This window comes from Notolepis coatsorum, assembly GCF_963971535.1.
Source record: "Notolepis coatsorum genome assembly, chromosome: 1".
In the NCBI taxonomy this organism is placed as follows: domain Eukaryota; kingdom Metazoa; phylum Chordata; class Actinopteri; order Aulopiformes; family Paralepididae; genus Notolepis; species Notolepis coatsorum.
Window position 1 is genome coordinate 255,284,805 of NC_140165.1, and position 23,587 is coordinate 255,308,391.

The 23,587-nt window shown below is 45.4% G+C and overlaps 1 protein-coding gene across 1 annotated transcript in view; it reads left to right on the plus strand.

The window, feature by feature from the left end:
* Positions 1–23,587, plus strand: part of dgkd (diacylglycerol kinase delta) — a 160,752-nt gene that overhangs the window by 51,908 nt on the left and 85,257 nt on the right. Inside the window, exon 4 of the mRNA XM_084330329.1 lies at positions 22,548–22,652. Within this exon, the coding sequence (XP_084186455.1) occupies positions 22,599–22,652 (54 nt within the window). The 5' untranslated portion in view covers positions 22,548–22,598. The remainder of the gene's footprint in view (positions 1–22,547; positions 22,653–23,587) is intronic.

Below are 23,587 nucleotides of genomic sequence, written 5' to 3' on the forward strand. Positions count from 1 at the left end.
ACAGACCAAGGTTAATGACTGCAGCAGATAGCGTGGTACGGGCCAAGGTTAATGACTGCAGCAGATAGCATGGTACGGGCCAAGGTTAATGACTGCAGCAGATAGCATGGTACGGGCCAAGGTTAATGACTGCAGCAGATAGCGTGGTACGGGCCAAGGTTAATGACTGCAGCAGATAGCATGGTACGGGCCAAGGTTAATGACTGCAGCAGATAGCATGGTACGGGCCAAGGTTAATGACTGCAGCAGATAGCATGGTACGGGCCAAGGTTAATGACTGCAGCAGATAGCATGGTACGGGCCAAGGTTAATGACTGCAGCAGATAGCATGGTACGGGCCAAGGTTAATGACTGCAGCAGATAGCATGGTACGGGCCAAGGTTAATGACTGCAGCAGATAGCATGGTACGGGCCAAGGTTAATGACTGCAACGGATAGCATGGTACGGGCCAAGGTTAATGACTGCAGCAGATAGCGTGGTACGGGCCAAGGTTAATGACTGCTCTGCTCACTGACAATAGCTGTTAAAACAGGATGCTGGAAGTCTGTCTGTCTGTCTGTCTGTCTGTCTGTCTGTCTGTCTGTCTGTCTGTCTGTCTGTCTGTCTGTCTGTCTGTCTGTCTGTCTGTCTATCTGTCTGTCTATCTGTCTGTCTATCTGTCTGTCTATCTGTCTGTCTTTCTGTCTCTCTCTCTCTGTGATGGTGTGTCTAAAGAAAAGGATGAGTACTGGATGATGTCTGTCTTTCAGTCTGTCTGTCTGTCTGTCTATCTGTCTGTCTGTCTGTCTGTCTGTCTGTCTGTCTGTCTGTCTGTCTGTCTGTCTGTCTGTCTGTCTGTCTGTCTGCCTTTCTGTCTGCCTATCTGTCTGTCTGTCTGCCTTTCTATCTGTCTGTCTGCCTTTCTATCTGTCTGTCTCTCTCTCTCTTTGTGTGACGGTGTGTAGAAGAGAAGGATGAGAACAGCGTGTTTCTGACGTGCTGTGTGTTTTGGCTGAGGGAGCAGGTCAGGGTCCGTGGGAATTCAAGTTATCTAGTGAACTGAGAGATGAAAAGACTCAGTAAATAATATTATAACAGAGCTCACAGATGAACGGTGTCAGACTGGACCGCAAGGTGGGAAGTGTGATATCAAATTGATAAGCTAATCTTCAGATAACATTCATCCAAGTATGATTCCTCATTCATTGTGAGAAATCGTACTCGGGCCTAATATTTACTTTCTATCGTTCATTTAGGCCTAATTAGAAAACCTTTGTGTGTCACGAAAGAATCCCACGATACCATGGATACATTTGGGTATATTGTCCGACTGTAGCTAAAAGGTTTGTGTTGAAACACGCAGGAGGAGAGCTGCTCCTTAAAATAAAATACACATTAGTCCACGATGGAAGAAGCAACTCTATCCATTAAATAAAAGCTACTTTATAGCTATAGAGTACATGTCAGAGGTGTAGAAGGAGGTGACGGAGGTGTAGAGTACATCTCAGAGGTGTAGAAGGAGGTGACGGAGGTGTAGAGTACATGTCAGAGGTGTAGAAGGAGGTGACGGAGGTATAGGAGTATCTAGGGGAGGAGTCGGGGGTCAGGTCCTTTTGACTGAATTAACATTTTTGGCATATTCTCTGGACAGCTAAAGCCTGACTAAAATACATTATTCTCTGGACAGCTAAAGCCTGACTAAAATACATATTCTCTGGACAGCTAAAGCCTGACTAGAATACATATTCTCTGGACAGCAAAAGCCTGACTAAAATACATATTCTCTTGACAGCTAAAGCCTGAGTAAAATACATATTATCTGGACAGCAAAAGCCTGACTAAAATACATATTCTCTGGACAGCTAAAGCCTGAGTAAAATACATTATTCTCTGGACAGCTAAAGCCTGACTAAAATACATATTCTCTGGACAGCTAAAGCCTGACTAGAATACATATTATCTGGACAGCTAAAGCCTGACTAAAATACATATTATCTGGACAGCTAAACCGGAGTAAAATTCATTATTCTCTGGACAGCTAAAGCCTGACTAAAATACATATTCTCTGGACAGCTAAAGCCTGAGTAAAATACATATTCTCTGGACAGCTAAAGCCTGACTAAAATACATATTATCTGGACAGCTAAAGCCTGAGTAAAATACATATTCTCTGGACAGCTAAAGCCTGAGTAAAATACATATTCTCTGGACAGCTAAAGCCTGAGTAAAATACATATTATCTGGACAGCTAAAGCCTGACTAAAATACATATTATCTGGACAGCTAAACCTGAGTAAAATTCATTATTCTCTGTACAGCTAAAGCCTGAGTAAAATACATATTCTCTGGACAGCTAAAGCCTGACTAAAATACATATTATCTGGACAGCTAAACCTGAGTAAAATTCATTATTCTCTGGACAGCTAAAGCCTGACTAAAATTCATTATTCTCTGGATAGCTAAAGCCTGACTAAAATACATATTCTCTGGACAGCTAAAGCCTGACTAAAATACATATTCCCTGTATTTCATGACCATCTTTTTAAACCTAGCTCCTTTTCTCCCTTTAAATGTTCTTCTCACTGTATTGTTGACGTGTGTGTGTGTGTCTGTCTGTGCGTGCGAGCACGCGTGTGTGTGTGCTGTGCACTGCTGAGAAATCGTACTCGGGCCTAATATTTACTTTCTATCGTTCATTTAGGCCTAATTAGAAAACATTTGTGTGTCACGAAAGAATCCCACGATACCATGGATACATTTGGGTATATTGTCCGACTGTAGCTAAAAGGTTTGTGTTGAAACACGCAGGAGGAGAGCTGCTCCTTAAAATAAAATACACATTAGTCCACGATGGAAGAAGCAACTCTATCCATTAAATAAAAGCTACTTTATAGCTATAGAGTACATGTCAGAGGTGTAGAAGGAGGTGACGGAGGTGTAGAGTACATGTCAGAGGTGTAGAAGGAGGTGACGGAGGTGTAGAGTACATGTCAGAGGTGTAGAAGGAGGTGACGGAGGTGTAGAGTACATGTCAGAGGTGTAGAAGGAGGTGACGGAGGTGTAGAGTACATGTCAGAGGTGTAGAAGGAGGTGACGGAGGTGTAGAGTACATGTCAGAGGTGTAGAAGGAGGTGACGGAGGTGTAGAGTACATGTCAGAGGTGTAGAAGGAGGTGACGGAGGTGTAGAGTACATGTCAGAGGTGTAGAAGGAGGTGACGGAGGTGTAGAGTACATCTCAGAGGTGTAGAAGGAGGTGACGGAGGTATAGGAGTATCTAGGGGAGGAGTCGGGGGTCAGGTCCTTTTGACCGAATTAACATTTTTGGCATATTCTCTGGACAAAAGCCTGACTAAAATACATTATTCTCTGGACAGCTAAAGCCTGACTAAAATACATTATTCTCTGGACAGCTAAAGCCTGACTAAAATACATATTCTCTGGACAGCTAAAGCCTGAGTAAAATACATATTCTCTGGACAGCAAAAGCCTGACTAAAATACATATTCTCTGGAGAGCTAGAGCCTGACTAAAATACATATTCTCTGGACAGCTAAAGCCTGACTAGAATACATATTATCTGGACAGCTAAAGCCTGACTAAAATACACATTATCTGGACAGCTAAAGCCTGACTAAAATACATATTCTCTGGACAGCTAAAGCCTGACTAGAATACATATTATCTGGACAGCTAAAGCCTGACTAAAATACATATTATCTGGACAGCTAAACCTGAGTAAAATTCATTATTCTCTGGACAGCTAAAGCCTGAGTAAAATACATATTCTCTGGACAGCTAAAGCCTGACTAAAATACATATTATCTGGACAGCTAAAGCCTGACTAAAATACATATTATCTGGACAGCTAAACCGGAGTAAAATTCATTATTCTCTGGACAGCTAAAGCCTGACTAAAATACATATTCTCTGGACAGCTAAAGCCTGAGTAAAATACATATTCTCTGGACAGCTAAAGCCTGACTAAAATACATATTATCTGGACAGCTAAAGCCTGAGTAAAATACATATTCTCTGGACAGCTAAAGCCTGAGTAAAATACATATTCTCTGGACAGCTAAAGCCTGAGTAAAATACATATTATCTGGACAGCTAAAGCCTGACTAAAATACATATTATCTGGACAGCTAAACCTGAGTAAAATTCATTATTCTCTGTACAGCTAAAGCCTGAGTAAAATACATATTCTCTGGACAGCTAAAGCCTGACTAAAATACATATTATCTGGACAGCTAAACCTGAGTAAAATTCATTATTCTCTGGACAGCTAAAGCGTGACTAAAATGCATTATTCTCTGGATAGCTAAAGCCTGACTAAAATACATATTCTCTGGACAGCTAAAGCCTGACTAAAATACATATTCCCTGTATTTCATGACCATCTTTTTAAACCTAGCTCCTTTTCTCCCTTTAAATGTTCTTCTCACTGTATTGTTGACGTGTGTGTGTGTCTGTCTGTGCGTGCGAGCACGCGTGCGTGTGTGTGTGTGCTGTGCACTGCTGAGAAATCGTACTCGGGCCTAATATTTACTTTCTATCGTTCATTTAGGCCTAATTAGAAAACATTTGTGTGTCACGAAAGAATCCCACGATACCATGGATACATTTGGGTATATTGTCCGACTGTAGCTAAAAGGTTTGTGTTGAAACACGCAGGAGGAGAGCTGCTCCTTAAAATAAAATACACATTAGTCCACGATGGAAGAAGCAACTCTATCCATTAAATAAAAGCTACTTTATAGCTATAGAGTACATCAGGGACGTGCACAGGACTTTAGAGGGGCAGGTGCTCAAAGGCTGAAAAGGGCACTACACTTGTGTATATATTAAGCGAGCGCGCTTAGCGCGATTTGTAAGGGCCCTTTTCGGGTGGGGGGCCCCCTTTTTATGCTTTTTGGGGGGTTTTGGTGATCAAATATTGAATATTGAACTATAATAATCAGTGCAAGAGCTCACTTATCCTTGAAAGACACTTTTATCACTGACTTAAAAGGCCCATACATCTCCATAAATGTTCAGGGGGGAGGGAATAAGTGCTTACCCTACAGACCCCAAGAAGTGCTGTATATTCTGTATTGTTTAATATAAATGCATTTTTTATTCCAATCCCGATTTGTATTTGAGATTCCCAAATCCCATCGGACTTGACTTCTTTGTGTCCCTCAATGAGTGTAATACCAGCATTCAACAGCGGTTTCTATCATGATCATCATCACCACCCACGCTATGCATAAAATATATAGGTCCGCGGAGAGGCATGCTGAGGAGGCCGTGCAAACTGCAATGGAATATGGGGCATCTCTCTCTCTTTACCTAATATTTTGATTCTATTCTGACATTTTTCAGTTGGAAGGGCAGTCTATATGCGTAACAGTAAAAAAAAAAAAAAAAAAAATTATTTAAATTTTTTTTCAAAAAGGGCACTTTTTTGATGAGGCTCAAAAAGGCAGGTGCTCAGGCACCCCTTGGCCTCTATGTGTGCACGTGCCTGGAGTACATGTCAGAGGTGTAGAAGGAGGTGACGGAGGTGTAGAGTACATGTCAGAGGTGTAGAAGGAGGTGACGGAGGTGTAGAGTACATGTCAGAGGTGTAGAAGGAGGTGACGGAGGTGTAGAGTACATGTCAGAGGTGTAGAAGGAGGTGACGGAGGTGTAGAGTACATGTCAGAGGTGTAGAAGGAGGTGACGGAGGTGTAGAGTACATGTCAGAGGTGTAGAAGGAGGTGACGGAGGTGTAGAGTACATGTCAGAGGTGTAGAAGGAGGTGACGGAGGTATAGGAGTATCTAGGGGAGGATTCGGGGGTCAGGTCCTTTTGACCGAATTAACATTTTTGGCATATTCTCTGGACAAAAGCCTGACTAAAATACATTATTCTCTGGACAGCTAAAGCCTGACTAAAATACATTATTCTCTGGACAGCTAAAGCCTGACTAAAATACATATTCTCTGGACAGCTAAAGCCTGAGTAAAATACATATTCTCTGGACAGCAAAAGCCTGACTAAAATACATATTCTCTGGAGAGCTAGAGCCTGACTAAAATACATATTCTCTGGACAGCTAAAGCCTGACTAGAATACATATTATCTGGACAGCTAAAGCCTGACTAAAATACACATTATCTGGACAGCTAAAGCCTGACTAAAATACATATTCTCTGGACAGCTAAAGCCTGACTAGAATACATATTATCTGGACAGCTAAAGCCTGACTAAAATACATATTATCTGGACAGCTAAACCTGAGTAAAATTCATTATTCTCTGGACAGCTAAAGCCTGAGTAAAATACATATTCTCTGGACAGCTAAAGCCTGACTAAAATACATATTATCTGGACAACTAAAGCCTGACTAAAATACATATTATCTGGACAGCTAAACCTGAGTAAAATTCATTATTCTCTGGACAGCTAAAGCCTGACTAAAATACATATTATCTGGACAGCTAAACCTGAGTAAAATTCATTATTCTCTGGACAGCTAAAGCCTGAGTAAAATACATATTATCTGGACAGCAAAAGCCTGACTAAAATACATATTCTCTGGACAGCTAAAGCCTGACTAGAATACATATTATCTGGACAGCTAAAGCCTGAGTAAAATACATATTCTCTGGACAGCTGGAAGGCCTGGAATTCCTTGAAAACAGCCCATTTCTAACAAGATGCTTAAAAAGTCCTTGAAATTAAAATCCACCATTCGCATTGAATGTTTTGTTCATCCATGATCAAATTGTTCTGAATCAAGAAATACATTTTTTTTGTTCTGTTTTAATCAAATCTGACGAGTCGCTGTCTTGCACGCTCCAACTGCTTTTCCTCATTTCTTCGCGTGTGATGCTCTAGCTGGCAAGCGGGCAGAGAATATTCTTAAAATAAACTGCTTTTAAAAGTGAATTGTATCCTTCGAGTGACATCCTTGAAAATAAAAAATAGTGCTTGGAAAAGTACTTTAAAGTCCTTGAATTTCATTTTGCAATGTCTGTGGGAACCCTGTTACAGCCCGATCAGAACAGAGCTACTCTGTTGGCTCCCAGCCGATCAGAACAGAGCTACTCTGTTGGCTCCCAGCCCGATCAGAACAGAGCTACTCTGTTGGCTCCCAGCCGATCAGAACAGAGCTACTCTGGTGGCTCCCAGCCGATCAGAACAGAGCTACTCTGGTGGCTCCCAGCCGATCAGAACAGACCTACTCTGGTGGCTCCCAGCCCGATCAGAACAGACCTACTCTGGTGGCTCCCAGCCGATCAGAACAGAGCTACTCTGGTGGCTCCCAGCCGATCAGAACAGAGCTACTCTGTTGGCTCCCAGCCCGATCAGAACAGAGCTACTCTGGTGGCTCTCAGCCCGATCAGAACAGCACACTCTGGTGGCTCCCAGCCGATCAGAACAGACCTACTCTGGTGGCTCCCAGCCCGATCAGAACAGAGCTACTCTGGTGGCTCCCAGCCCGATCAGAACAGAGCTACTCTGGTGGCTCTCAGCCCGATCAGAACAGCACACTCTGGTGGCTCCCAGCCGATCAGAACAGAGCTACTCTGGTGGCTCCCAGCCGATCAGAACAGAGCTACTCTGGTGGCTCCCAGCCGATCAGAACAGAGCTACTCTGGTGGCTCCCAGCCCAATCAGAACAGCACACAAATTGCTTGGAGCTCTTTGAACCCTGGTACTCAGAGGTATTTCTGCAGCAGATAGCGTGGTACAGACCAAGGTTAATGACTGCAGCAGATAGCGTGGTACGGGCCAAGGTTAATGACTGCAGCAGATAGCATGGTACGGGCCAAGGTTAATGACTGCAGCAGATAGCATGGTACGGGCCAAGGTTAATGACTGCAGCAGATAGCGTGGTACGGGCCAAGGTTAATGACTGCAGCAGATAGCATGGTACGGGCCAAGGTTAATGACTGCAGCAGATAGCATGGTACGGGCCAAGGTTAATGACTGCAGCAGATAGCATGGTACGGGCCAAGGTTAATGACTGCAGCAGATAGCATGGTACGGGCCAAGGTTAATGACTGCAGCAGATAGCATGGTACGGGCCAAGGTTAATGACTGCAGCAGATAGCATGGTACGGGCCAAGGTTAATGACTGCAGCAGATAGCATGGTACGGGCCAAGGTTAATGACTGCAACGGATAGCATGGTACGGGCCAAGGTTAATGACTGCAGCAGATAGCGTGGTACGGGCCAAGGTTAATGACTGCTCTGCTCACTGACAATAGCTGTTAAAACAGGATGCTGGAAGTCTGTCTGTCTGTCTGTCTGTCTGTCTGTCTGTCTGTCTGTCTGTCTGTCTGTCTGTCTGTCTGTCTGTCTGTCTGTCTGTCTGTCTGTCTGTCTGTCTGTCTATCTGTCTGTCTATCTGTCTGTCTATCTGTCTGTCTATCTGTCTGTCTTTCTGTCTCTCTCTCTCTGTGATGGTGTGTCTAAAGAAAAGGATGAGTACTGGATGATGTCTGTCTTTCAGTCTGTCTGTCTGTCTGTCTATCTGTCTGTCTGTCTGTCTGTCTGTCTGTCTGTCTGTCTGTCTGTCTGTCTGTCTGTCTGTCTGTCTGTCTGTCTGCCTTTCTGTCTGCCTATCTGTCTGTCTGTCTGCCTTTCTATCTGTCTGTCTGCCTTTCTATCTGTCTGTCTCTCTCTCTCTTTGTGTGACGGTGTGTAGAAGAGAAGGATGAGAACAGCGTGTTTCTGACGTGCTGTGTGTTTTGGCTGAGGGAGCAGGTCAGGGTCCGTGGGAATTCAAGTTATCTAGTGAACTGAGAGATGAAAAGACTCAGTAAATAATATTATAACAGAGCTCACAGATGAACGGTGTCAGACTGGACCGCAAGGTGGGAAGTGTGATATCAAATTGATAAGCTAATCTTCAGATAACATTCATCCAAGTACGATTCCTCATTCATTGTGAGAAATCGTACTCGGGCCTAATATTTACTTTCTATCGTTCATTTAGGCCTAATTAGAAAACCTTTGTGTGTCACGAAAGAATCCCACGATACCATGGATACATTTGGGTATATTGTCCGACTGTAGCTAAAAGGTTTGTGTTGAAACACGCAGGAGGAGAGCTGCTCCTTAAAATAAAATACACATTAGTCCACGATGGAAGAAGCAACTCTATCCATTAAATAAAAGCTACTTTATAGCTATAGAGTACATGTCAGAGGTGTAGAAGGAGGTGACGGAGGTGTAGAGTACATCTCAGAGGTGTAGAAGGAGGTGACGGAGGTGTAGAGTACATGTCAGAGGTGTAGAAGGAGGTGACGGAGGTATAGGAGTATCTAGGGGAGGAGTCGGGGGTCAGGTCCTTTTGACTGAATTAACATTTTTGGCATATTCTCTGGACAGCTAAAGCCTGACTAAAATACATTATTCTCTGGACAGCTAAAGCCTGACTAAAATACATATTCTCTGGACAGCTAAAGCCTGACTAGAATACATATTCTCTGGACAGCAAAAGCCTGACTAAAATACATATTCTCTTGACAGCTAAAGCCTGAGTAAAATACATATTATCTGGACAGCAAAAGCCTGACTAAAATACATATTCTCTGGACAGCTAAAGCCTGAGTAAAATACATTATTCTCTGGACAGCTAAAGCCTGACTAAAATACATATTCTCTGGACAGCTAAAGCCTGACTAGAATACATATTATCTGGACAGCTAAAGCCTGACTAAAATACATATTATCTGGACAGCTAAACCGGAGTAAAATTCATTATTCTCTGGACAGCTAAAGCCTGACTAAAATACATATTCTCTGGACAGCTAAAGCCTGAGTAAAATACATATTCTCTGGACAGCTAAAGCCTGACTAAAATACATATTATCTGGACAGCTAAAGCCTGAGTAAAATACATATTCTCTGGACAGCTAAAGCCTGAGTAAAATACATATTCTCTGGACAGCTAAAGCCTGAGTAAAATACATATTATCTGGACAGCTAAAGCCTGACTAAAATACATATTATCTGGACAGCTAAACCTGAGTAAAATTCATTATTCTCTGTACAGCTAAAGCCTGAGTAAAATACATATTCTCTGGACAGCTAAAGCCTGACTAAAATACATATTATCTGGACAGCTAAACCTGAGTAAAATTCATTATTCTCTGGACAGCTAAAGCCTGACTAAAATTCATTATTCTCTGGATAGCTAAAGCCTGACTAAAATACATATTCTCTGGACAGCTAAAGCCTGACTAAAATACATATTCCCTGTATTTCATGACCATCTTTTTAAACCTAGCTCCTCTTCTCCCTTTAAATGTTCTTCTCACTGTATTGTTGACGTGTGTGTGTGTCTGTCTGTGCGTGCGAGCACGCGTGCGCGTGTGTGTGTGCTGTGCACTGCTGAGAAATCGTACTCGGGCCTAATATTTACTTTCTATCGTTCATTTAGGCCTAATTAGAAAACATTTGTGTGTCACGAAAGAATCCCACGATACCATGGATACATTTGGGTATATTGTCCGACTGTAGCTAAAAGGTTTGTGTTGAAACACGCAGGAGGAGAGCTGCTCCTTAAAATAAAATACACATTAGTCCACGATGGAAGAAGCAACTCTATCCATTAAATAAAAGCTACTTTATAGCTATAGAGTACATGTCAGAGGTGTAGAAGGAGGTGACGGAGGTGTAGAGTACATGTCAGAGGTGTAGAAGGAGGTGACGGAGGTGTAGAGTACATGTCAGAGGTGTAGAAGGAGGTGACGGAGGTGTAGAGTACATGTCAGAGGTGTAGAAGGAGGTGACGGAGGTGTAGAGTACATGTCAGAGGTGTAGAAGGAGGTGACGGAGGTGTAGAGTACATGTCAGAGGTGTAGAAGGAGGTGACGGAGGTGTAGAGTACATGTCAGAGGTGTAGAAGGAGGTGACGGAGGTGTAGAGTACATGTCAGAGGTGTAGAAGGAGGTGACGGAGGTGTAGAGTACATCTCAGAGGTGTAGAAGGAGGTGACGGAGGTATAGGAGTATCTAGGGGAGGAGTCGGGGGTCAGGTCCTTTTGACCGAATTAACATTTTTGGCATATTCTCTGGACAAAAGCCTGACTAAAATACATTATTCTCTGGACAGCTAAAGCCTGACTAAAATACATTATTCTCTGGACAGCTAAAGCCTGACTAAAATACATATTCTCTGGACAGCTAAAGCCTGAGTAAAATACATATTCTCTGGACAGCAAAAGCCTGACTAAAATACATATTCTCTGGAGAGCTAGAGCCTGACTAAAATACATATTCTCTGGACAGCTAAAGCCTGACTAGAATACATATTATCTGGACAGCTAAAGCCTGACTAAAATACACATTATCTGGACAGCTAAAGCCTGACTAAAATACATATTCTCTGGACAGCTAAAGCCTGACTAGAATACATATTATCTGGACAGCTAAAGCCTGACTAAAATACATATTATCTGGACAGCTAAACCTGAGTAAAATTCATTATTCTCTGGACAGCTAAAGCCTGAGTAAAATACATATTCTCTGGACAGCTAAAGCCTGACTAAAATACATATTATCTGGACAGCTAAAGCCTGACTAAAATACATATTATCTGGACAGCTAAACCGGAGTAAAATTCATTATTCTCTGGACAGCTAAAGCCTGACTAAAATACATATTCTCTGGACAGCTAAAGCCTGAGTAAAATACATATTCTCTGGACAGCTAAAGCCTGACTAAAATACATATTATCTGGACAGCTAAAGCCTGAGTAAAATACATATTCTCTGGACAGCTAAAGCCTGAGTAAAATACATATTCTCTGGACAGCTAAAGCCTGAGTAAAATACATATTATCTGGACAGCTAAAGCCTGACTAAAATACATATTATCTGGACAGCTAAACCTGAGTAAAATTCATTATTCTCTGTACAGCTAAAGCCTGAGTAAAATACATATTCTCTGGACAGCTAAAGCCTGACTAAAATACATATTATCTGGACAGCTAAACCTGAGTAAAATTCATTATTCTCTGGACAGCTAAAGCGTGACTAAAATGCATTATTCTCTGGATAGCTAAAGCCTGACTAAAATACATATTCTCTGGACAGCTAAAGCCTGACTAAAATACATATTCCCTGTATTTCATGACCATCTTTTTAAACCTAGCTCCTTTTCTCCCTTTAAATGTTCTTCTCACTGTATTGTTGACGTGTGTGTGTGTCTGTCTGTGCGTGCGAGCACGCGTGCGTGTGTGTGTGTGCTGTGCACTGCTGAGAAATCGTACTCGGGCCTAATATTTACTTTCTATCGTTCATTTAGGCCTAATTAGAAAACATTTGTGTGTCACGAAAGAATCCCACGATACCATGGATACATTTGGGTATATTGTCCGACTGTAGCTAAAAGGTTTGTGTTGAAACACGCAGGAGGAGAGCTGCTCCTTAAAATAAAATACACATTAGTCCACGATGGAAGAAGCAACTCTATCCATTAAATAAAAGCTACTTTATAGCTATAGAGTACATGTCAGAGGTGTAGAAGGAGGTGACGGAGGTGTAGAGTACATGTCAGAGGTGTAGAAGGAGGTGACGGAGGTGTAGAGTACATGTCAGAGGTGTAGAAGGAGGTGACGGAGGTGTAGAGTACATGTCAGAGGTGTAGAAGGAGGTGACGGAGGTGTAGAGTACATGTCAGAGGTGTAGAAGGAGGTGACGGAGGTGTAGAGTACATGTCAGAGGTGTAGAAGGAGGTGACGGAGGTGTAGAGTACATGTCAGAGGTGTAGAAGGAGGTGACGGAGGTATAGGAGTATCTAGGGGAGGATTCGGGGGTCAGGTCCTTTTGACCGAATTAACATTTTTGGCATATTCTCTGGACAAAAGCCTGACTAAAATACATTATTCTCTGGACAGCTAAAGCCTGACTAAAATACATTATTCTCTGGACAGCTAAAGCCTGACTAAAATACATATTCTCTGGACAGCTAAAGCCTGAGTAAAATACATATTCTCTGGACAGCAAAAGCCTGACTAAAATACATATTCTCTGGAGAGCTAGAGCCTGACTAAAATACATATTCTCTGGACAGCTAAAGCCTGACTAGAATACATATTATCTGGACAGCTAAAGCCTGACTAAAATACACATTATCTGGACAGCTAAAGCCTGACTAAAATACATATTCTCTGGACAGCTAAAGCCTGACTAGAATACATATTATCTGGACAGCTAAAGCCTGACTAAAATACATATTATCTGGACAGCTAAACCTGAGTAAAATTCATTATTCTCTGGACAGCTAAAGCCTGAGTAAAATACATATTCTCTGGACAGCTAAAGCCTGACTAAAATACATATTATCTGGACAACTAAAGCCTGACTAAAATACATATTATCTGGACAGCTAAACCTGAGTAAAATTCATTATTCTCTGGACAGCTAAAGCCTGACTAAAATACATATTATCTGGACAGCTAAACCTGAGTAAAATTCATTATTCTCTGGACAGCTAAAGCCTGAGTAAAATACATATTATCTGGACAGCAAAAGCCTGACTAAAATACATATTCTCTGGACAGCTAAAGCCTGACTAGAATACATATTATCTGGACAGCTAAAGCCTGAGTAAAATACATATTCTCTGGACAGCTAAAGCCTGACTAAAATACATATTATCTGGACAGCTAAACCTGAGTAAAATTCATTATTCTCTGGACAGCTAAAGCCTGAGTAAAATACATATTCTCTGGACAGCTAAAGCCTGACTAAAATACATATTATCTGGACAGCTAAAGCCTGACTAAATTACATATTCTCTGGACAGCTAAAGCCTGACTAAAATACATATTATCTGGACAGCTAAACCTGAGTAAAATTCATTATTCTCTGGACAGCTAAAGCCTGACTAAAATTCATTATTCTCTGGACAGCTAAAGCCTGACTAAAATACATATTATCTGGACAGCTAAAGCCTGACTAAAATACATATTCCCTGTATTTCATGACCATCTTTTTTAAACCTAGCTCCTTTTCTCCCTTTAAATGTTCTTCTCACTGTATTGTTGACGTGCGTGTGTGTCTGTCTGTGCGTGCGAGCACGCGTGCGTGTGTGTGTGTGCTGTGCACTGCTGTGCTACTGCTAGTGTGTGTATTTGCGTGTATAGTTTGAGTGTGTGTGTGTGTGTGTGTGTGTGTGTATGTGTAGGTGTGTGTGTGTGTGTGTGTGTGTGTGTGTGTGTGTGTGTGTGTGTGTGTGTGTGTGTGTGTGTGTGTGTGTGTGTGTGTCAAGCTGTGCTCGTGTCTATTTATATCTATGTGGGAACAGAGCGCTCTTTGTGAACCAGCTGCTGCAGAGGAAGTGGATTGGGAAGTCCACGTTTGTTCCCTGGAAATAAACGCCTCACACACAACTTGTGACTTAATCCCCCCCCCACACACACACACACACACACACACACACACACACCTACACACACACACACACACACACACACACACACACACACACACACACACACACACACACACACACACACTACACACACACACACACACACACACACACACACACACACACACACACACACACACACACACACACACACACACACTCTCTCCTGAAACTACAGTCAAACATGGTTGTATTATGAAAGCTCACAGAATGCTGCCTATAATAACAGGTGTTTTCTAAGAAATGTTATTTGGTTTTGGTCTGATGCACCGTGTGTCAGCTTCAGCTTCTAGAGGAGAGACAGAGAGGAGAGACAGAGAGGAGAGACAGGAGAGACAGAGAGGAGAGACAGAGAGGAGAGACAGAGGAGACAGAGAGGAGAGACAGAGAGGAGAGACAGAGGAGACAGAGAGGAGAGACAGAGAGGAGAGACAGTAAGACAGAGAGGAGAGACAGAGAGGAGAGACAGGAGAGACAGAGAGGAGAGACAGAGAGGAGAGACACAGGAGAGAGAGACAGAGAGGAGAGACACAGGAGAGAGAGTCTGGTTAAAATTTATTGAATGTGTTATTGAACCAATTGCACTCTATGGCAGTGAGGTGTGGGGTCCACTTACAAAACAAGACTTTACCCAATGGGACAAACACCCCATTGAGACCCTGCATGCAGAGTTCTGTAAGATTATCCTACATGTCCAGAGGAAAACTACAAACAATGCATGCAGGGCAGAATTAGGCCGTTACCCACTAATACTAAAAATACAAAAAAGAGCAATTAACTTTTGGACACACCTAAAACGAAGTGACCCCCTCTCGTACCATTATCAAGCCCTGCAGTGCCAAGAGCTGAGGAGCATCAGGAACCCCCTTACCCAGCTGGTCCTGAGGCTGAGTCCACAAACCTGCTCTCTTAACACACCTCAGGAACAGAACACGTCACCAATCAGAATAAATCAAATTACTACACAGCTAAAACAAAACTACATCACCTATTGGAAAACACAAACAAAAGCACAGAGCAAAATGCAGTGCTATCTGGCTCTAAATCGACAGTACACCATAGCAGATTATTTGAGCATGGTGACTGATCAACAACTAAAAAGAACCTTGACAAAATACAGACTGAGTGAGCACAGCCTCGCTGTTGAAAAGGGGAGGCACAGGAAAACCTGGCTTCCTGCAGAGCAAAGGCACCCTCAGTGAGCCTGAAACTGAGTGGCACTTCCTCACCAAATGTGAAAAATATAAATATATTAGAGAAACGCATTTTAAAAAATTTGAATTAATAAAAAAAGGCTTTCTCGCACTACCAGATACAGAAAAACGACCAGTCCTACTAGGGGAGGACTCAACAAGCTGTGAGCTAGCAGCAGCATATGTTGCTGCCTGCCACAAACTGAGGGACAGTGAGTGACAGTCACCTGACATGTTTACGCCGTAATACTTGATGTTTTATTTTACGATGATATTTTGTATGTACTTATATCTGTTTGTAATCCATGTTTATGTTTAATATTGCTTTGGCAACATGTAGAAGTACGTCATGCCAATAAAGCCATTTGAATTGAATTGAATTGAATTGACAGAGGAGAGACAGAGAGGAGAGACACACAGGAGAGACAGAGGAGAGACAGAGGAGAGACAGAGAGGAGAGACAGAGGAGAGACAGAGGAGAGAGACAGAGGAGAGACAGAGGAGAGACAGAGGAGAGACAGAGAGGAGAGACAGAGGAGAGACAGAGGAGAGACAGAGGAGAGACAGAGGAGAGACAGAGGAGAGACACAGAGGAGAGACAGAGGAGAGACAGAGAGGAGAGACAGAGGAGAGACAGAGGAGAGACAGAGGAGAGACAGAGAGGAGAGACAGAGGAGAGACAGAGGAGAGACAGAGGAGAGACACAGAGGAGAGACAGAGGAGAGACAGAGGAGAGACAGAGGAGAGACACAGAGGAGAGACAGAGGAGAGACAGAGGAGAGACAGAGAGGAGAGACAGAGGAGAGACAGAGGAGAGAGACAGAGGAGAGACAGAGGAGAGAGACAGAGGAGAGACAGAGGAGAGACAGAGGAGAGACAGAGAGGAGAGACAGAGGAGAGACAGAGGAGAGACAGAGGAGAGACAGAGAGGAGAGACAGAGGAGAGACAGAGGAGAGACAGAGGAGAGACAGAGGAGAGACACAGAGGAGAGACAGAGGAGAGACAGAGGAGAGACAGAGGAGAGACAGAGGAGAGACAGAGGAGAGACACAGAGGAGAGAGACAGAGGAGAGACACAGAGGAGAGACAGAGGAGAGACAGAGGAGAGACAGAGGAGAGACAGAGAGGAGAGACAGAGGAGAGACAGAGGAGAGAGACAGAGGAGAGACACAGAGGAGAGACAGAGGAGAGAGACAGAGGAGAGACACAGATGAGAGACAGAGGAGAGACAGAGGAGAGACAGAGAGGAGAGACAGAGGAGAGACAGAGGAGAGAGACAGAGGAGAGAGACAGAGGAGAGACAGAGGAGAGACAGAGAGGAGAGACAGAGGAGAGACAGATGAGAGAGACAGAGGAGAGACAGAGGAGAGACAGAGGAGAGAGACAGAGGAGAGACAGAGGAGAGACAGAGGAGAGACACAGAGGAGAGAGACAGAGGAGAGACAGAGGAGAGACAGAGGAGAGACAGAGGAGAGAGACACAGGAGAGACACAGAGGAGAGACACAGAGGAGAGACAGAGGAGAGACAGAAGAGAGAGACAGGAGAGACACAGAGGAGAGACACAGAGGAGAGACAGAGGAGAGAGACAGAGGAGAGACAGAGGAGAGAGACAGAGGAGAGAGACAGAGGAGAGACAGAGGAGAGACAGAGGAGAGACAGAGAGGAGAGACAGAGGAGAGACAGAGGAGAGACAGAGGAGAGAGACAGAGGAGAGACAGAGGAGAGACAGAGGAGAGACACAGAGGAGAGACAGAGGAGAGAGACAGAGGAGAGACAGAGGAGAGACAGAGGAGAGACACAGGAGAGAGACAGAGGAGAGACAGAGGAGAGACAGAGGAGAGACAGAGGAGAGACAGAGGAGAGACAGAGGAGAGACAGAGGAGAGAGACAGAGGAGAGACACAGAGGAGAGACAGAGGAGAGAGACAGAGGAGAGACACAGATGAGAGACAGAGGAGAGACAGAGGAGAGACAGAGAGGAGAGACAGAGGAGAGACAGAGGAGAGAGACAGAGGAGAGAGACAGAGGAGAGACAGAGGAGAGACAGAGAGGAGAGACAGAGGAGAGACAGATGAGAGAGACAGAGGAGAGACAGAGGAGAGACAGAGGAGAGAGACAGAGGAGAGACAGAGGAGAGACAGAGGAGAGACACAGAGGAGAGAGACAGAGGAGAGACAGAGGAGAGACAGAGGAGAGACAGAGGAGAGAGACACAGGAGAGACACAGAGGAGAGACACAGAGGAGAGACAGAGGAGAGACAGAAGAGAGAGACAGGAGAGACACAGAGGAGAGACACAGAGGAGAGACAGAGGAGAGAGACAGAGGAGAGACAGAGGAGAGAGACAGAGGAGAGAGACAGAGGAGAGACAGAGGAGAGACAGAGGAGAGACAGAGAGGAGAGACAGAGGAGAGACAGAGGAGAGACAGAGGAGAGAGACAGAGGAGAGACAGAGGAGAGACAGAGGAGAGACACAGAGGAGAGACAGAGGAGAGAGACAGAGGAGAGACAGAGGAGAGACAGAGGAGAGACACAGGAGAGAGACAGAGGAGAGACAGAGGAGAGACAGAGGAGAGACAGAGGAGAGACAGAGGAGAGACAGAGGAGACACAGAGGAGAGACACAGAGGAGAGACAGAGAGGAGAGACAGAGGAGAGACATAGAGGAGAGAGACAGAGGAGAGACAGAGAGGAGAGACAGAGGAGAGACATAGAGGAGAGAGACAGAGGAGAGACAGAGGAGAGACAGAGGAGAGACACAGAGGAGAGACAGAGGAGAGAGACAGAGGAGAGACAGAGGAGAGACAGAGGAGAGAGACAGAGGAGAGACAGAGGAGAGACACAGAGGAGAGACAGAGGAGAGAGACAGAGGAGAGACAGAGGAGAGACAGAGGAGAGACACAGGAGAGAGACAGAGGAGAGACAGAGGAGAGACAGAGGAGAGACAGAGGAGAGACAGAGGAGAGACACAGAGGAGAGACAGAGGAGAGACAGAGGAGACACAGAGGAGAGACACAGAGGAGAGACAGAGAGGAGAGACAGAGGAGAGACATAGAGGAGAGAGACAGAGGAGAGACAGAGAGGAGAGACAGAGGAGAGACATAGAGGAGAGAGACAGAGGAGAGACAGAGGAGAGACAGAGGAGAGACAGAGGAGAGACAGAGGAGAGACACAGAGGAGAGACAGAGGAGAGAGACAGAGGAGAGACAGAGGAGAGACAGAGGAGAGAGACAGAGGAGAGACAGAGGAGAGACAGAGGAGAGACAGAGGAGAGACAGAGGAGAGACAGAGGAGAGAGACAGAGGAGAGACAGAGGAGAGACAGATGAGAGAGACAGAGGAGAGACAGAGGAGAGACAGATGAGAGACACAGAGGAGAGACAGAGAGGAGAGAGACAGAGGAGAGACAGAGGAGAGACAGAGAGGAGAGAGACAGAGGAGAGACAGAGGAGACACAGAGGAGAGAGACAGAGGAGAGACACAGGAGAGACAGAGGAGAGACAGAGGAGAGACACAGAGGAGAGACAGAGGAGAGACAGAGGAGAGAGACAGAGGAGAGACAGAGAGGAGAGACACAGAGGAGAGACAGAGGAGAGACAGAGGAGAGAGACAGAGGAGAGACAGAGAGGAGAGACAGAGGAGAGACAGAGGAGAGACAGAGAGGAGAGACACACAGGAGAGACAGAGGAGAGACATAGAGGAGAGAGACAGAGGAGAGACAGAGGAGAGACAGAGGAGAGACAGAGAGGAGAGACACACAGGAGAGACAGAGGAGAGACATAGAGGAGAGAGACAGAGGAGAGACAGAGGAGAGACAGAGGAGAGACACAGAGGAGAGACAGAGGAGAGACACAGGAGAGAGACAGAGGAGAGACAGAGGAGAGACAGAGGAGAGACAGAGGAGAGAGACAGAGGAGAGACAGAGGAGAGACACAGGAGAGAGACAGAGGAGAGACAGAGGAGAGACAGAGGAGAGACAGAGGAGAGACACAGAGGAGAGACAGAGGAGAGACAGAGGAGAGACAGAGGAGAGACAGAGAGGAGAGACAGAGGAGAGACAGAGGAGAGAGACAGAGGAGAGACAGAGGAGAGAGACAGAGGAGAGACAGAGGAGAGACAGAGGAGAGACAGAGAGGAGAGACAGAGGAGAGACAGAGGAGAGACAGAGGAGAGACAGAGAGGAGAGACAGAGGAGAGACAGAGGAGAGACACAGAGGAGAGACAGAGGAGAGACAGAGGAGAGACAGAGGAGAGACAGAGGAGAGACACAGAGGAGAGAGACAGAGGAGAGACACAGAGGAGAGACAGAGGAGAGACAGAGGAGAGACACAGAGGAGAGACAGAGGAGAGACAGAGGAGAGACAGAGGAGAGACACAGAGGAGAGACAGAGGAGAGACACAGATGAGAGACAGAGGAGAGACAGAGGAGAGACAGAGAGGAGAGACAGAGGAGAGACAGAGGAGAGAGACAGAGGAGAGAGACAGAGGAGAGACAGAGGAGAGACAGAGAGGAGAGACAGAGGAGAGACAGATGAGAGAGACAGAGGAGAGACAGAGGAGAGACAGAGGAGAGAGACAGAGGAGAGACAGAGGAGAGACAGAGGAGAGACACAGAGGAGAGAGACAGAGGAGAGACAGAGGAGAGACAGAGGAGAGAGACACAGAGGAGAGACACAGAGGAGAGACAGAGGAGAGACAGAGGAGAGAGACAGGAGAGACACAGAGGAGAGACACAGAGGAGAGACAGAGGAGAGAGACAGAGGAGAGACAGAGGAGAGAGACAGAGGAGAGAGACAGAGGAGAGACAGAGGAGAGACAGAGGAGAGACAGAGAGGAGAGACAGAGGAGAGACAGAGGAGAGACAGAGGAGAGAGACAGAGGAGAGACAGAGGAGAGACAGAGGAGAGACACAGAGGAGAGACAGAGGAGAGAGACACAGGAGAGAGACAGAGGAGAGACAGAGGAGAGACAGAGGAGAGACACAGGAGAGAGACAGAGGAGAGACAGAGGAGAGACAGAGGAGAGACAGAGGAGAGACAGAGGAGAGACACAGAGGAGAGACAGAGGAGAGACAGAGGAGACACAGAGGAGAGACACAGAGGAGAGACAGAGAGGAGAGACAGAGGAGAGACATAGAGGAGAGAGACAGAGGAGAGACAGAGAGGAGAGACAGAGGAGAGACATAGAGGAGAGAGACAGAGGAGAGACAGAGGAGAGACAGAGGAGAGACAGAGGAGAGACACAGAGGAGAGACAGAGGAGAGAGACAGAGGAGAGACAGAGGAGAGACAGAGGAGAGAGACAGAGGAGAGACAGATGAGAGAGACAGAGGAGAGACAGAGGAGAGACAGAGGAGAGACAGAGGAGAGACAGAGGAGAGAGACAGAGGAGAGACAGAGGAGAGACAGATGAGAGAGACAGAGGAGAGACAGAGGAGAGACAGATGAGAGACACAGAGGAGAGACAGAGAGGAGAGAGACAGAGGAGAGACAGAGGAGAGACAGAGAGGAGAGAGACAGAGGAGAGACAGAGGAGACACAGAGGAGAGAGACAGAGGAGAGACACAGGAGAGACAGAGGAGAGACAGAGGAGAGACACAGAGGAGAGACAGAGGAGAGACAGAGGAGAGAGACAGAGGAGAGACAGAGGAGAGACAGAGAGGAGAGACACAGAGGAGAGACAGAGGAGAGACAGAGGAGAGAGACAGAGGAGAGACAGAGGAGAGACAGAGGAGAGACAGAGGAGAGACAGAGAGGAGAGACACACAGGAGAGACAGAGGAGAGACATAGAGGAGAGAGACAGAGGAGAGACAGAGGAGAGACAGAGGAGAGACAGAGGAGAGACAGAGAGGAGAGACACACAGGAGAGACAGAGGAGAGACATAGAGGAGAGAGACAGAGGAGAGACAGAGGAGAGACAGAGGAGAGACAGAGGAGAGACACAGAGGAGAGACAGAGGAGAGACACAGGAGAGAGACAGAGGAGAGACAGAGGAGAGACAGAGGAGAGACAGAGGAGAGAGACAGAGGAGAGACAGAGGAGAGACACAGGAGAGAGACAGAGGAGAGACAGAGGAGAGACAGAGGAGAGACATAGGAGAGACAGAGAGGAGAGAGACAGAGGAGAGACAGAGGAGAGACAGAGGAGAGAGACAGAGGAGAGACACAGAGGAGAGAGACAGAGGAGAGACAGAGGAGAGACAGAGAGGAGAGAGACAGAGGAGAGACAGAGGAGAGACAGAGGAGAGAGACAGAGGAGAGACAGAGGAGAGACAGAGGAGAGACAGAGAGGAGAGAGACAGAGGAGAGACAGAGGAGAGACAGAGGAGAGACAGAGAGGAGAGACAGAGAGGAGAGAGACAGAGGAGAGACAGAGGAGAGACAGAGAGGAGAGCAGGTGCAGGAGGTCATCGGCTGTGATTGAAGTCATTCTTAGGTACTGGTTGGTACAACAGGTCCTGGTCGGTAGAAGTGATGGCCTCGTCGACCACAGCCAGAACTCACCGGTATAAAGTCAAAGTGATCTTAAGTCAGTGTTTCTCGAAAACACTCGTTTGCTGAAATATTGGGCCGTGAAATAGTCCCAGTCCCATGTGTTTGTGTTTTCTAAAGTAGCCTTGGTCGGACCGGAACATTCTGAACTGGACATGCGAGTCCTGTGTGTCTGTAGTCTATTATACCAAATCAAATTACCTCTATCGCCTCTCTCTCTCCATCTCTCTCTCTCTCTCTCTCTCTCTCTCTCTCTCTCTCTCTCTCTCTCTCTCTCTCTCTCTCTCCATCTCCCTCTCTCTCTCTCCATCTCTCTCTCTCTCCATCTCTCTCTCGCTCTCTCTCTCTCTCTCTCCATCTCTCTCTCGCTCTCTCCATCTATCTCTCGCTCTCTCTCTCTCTCTAGATTATAACTCCCTGGCTGATACTGTGTGCTGATGACCTCTCTCTCTCTGTGTGTCTCTCTCTAGATTATAACTCCCTGCAGAAGGCTGATACTGTGTGCTGACAACAGGAAGGAGATGGAGGAGTGGATGGCAGCGCTGCGGAGCGTCCAGAACAGAGAACACTTTGAGGTCTGTCTGTCTGTCTGTCTGTCTGTCTGTCTGTCTGTCTGTCTGTCTGTCTGTCTGTCTGTCTGTCTGTCTGTATGTATGTCTGTCTGTATCTGTGACTGACTGACTGACTGACTGACTAAGGCCCAATCCCGGGTAGTTGTCATGTAGGTAGTTGTCATTGTAGTGGTAGTTGTCATGTAGGTAGTTGTCATGTAGGTAGTTGTCATGTAGGGGTAGTTGTCATGTAGGTAGTTGTCATGTAGGTAGTTGTCATGTAGGGGTAGTTGTCATGTAGGTAGTTGTCATGTAGGGGTAGTTGTCATGTAGGTAGTTGTCATGTAGGTAGTTGTCATGTAGGTAGTTGTCATGTAGGTAGTTGTCATGTAGGTAGTTGTCATGTAGGTAGTTGTCATGTAGGGGTAGTTGTCATGTAGGGGTAGTTGTCATGTAGGTAGTTATCATGTAGGTAGTTGTCATGTAGGGGTAGTTGTCATGTAGGTAGTTGTCATGTAGGGGTAGTTGTCATGTAGGTAGTTGTCATGTAGGTAGTTGTCATGTAGGTAGTTGGCATGTAGGTAGTTGTCATGTAGGGGTAGTTGTCATGTAGGTAGTTGTCATGTAGGTAGTTGTCATGTAGGTAGTTGTCATGTAGGTAGTTATCATGTAGATAGTTGTCATGTAGGTAGTTGTCATGTAGGTAGTTGTCATGTAGGGGTAGTTGTCATGTAGGGGTAGTTGTCATGTAGGTAGTTGTCATGTAGGTAGTTGTCATGTAGGTAGTTGGCATGTAGGTAGTTGTCATGTAGGGGTAGTTGTCATGTAGGTAGTTGTCATGTAGGTAGTTGTCATGTAGGTAGTTGTCATGTAGGTAGTTATCATGTAGGTAGTTGTCATGTAGGTAGTTGTCATGTAGGGGTAGTTGTCATGTAGGGGTAGTTGTCATGTAGGGGTAG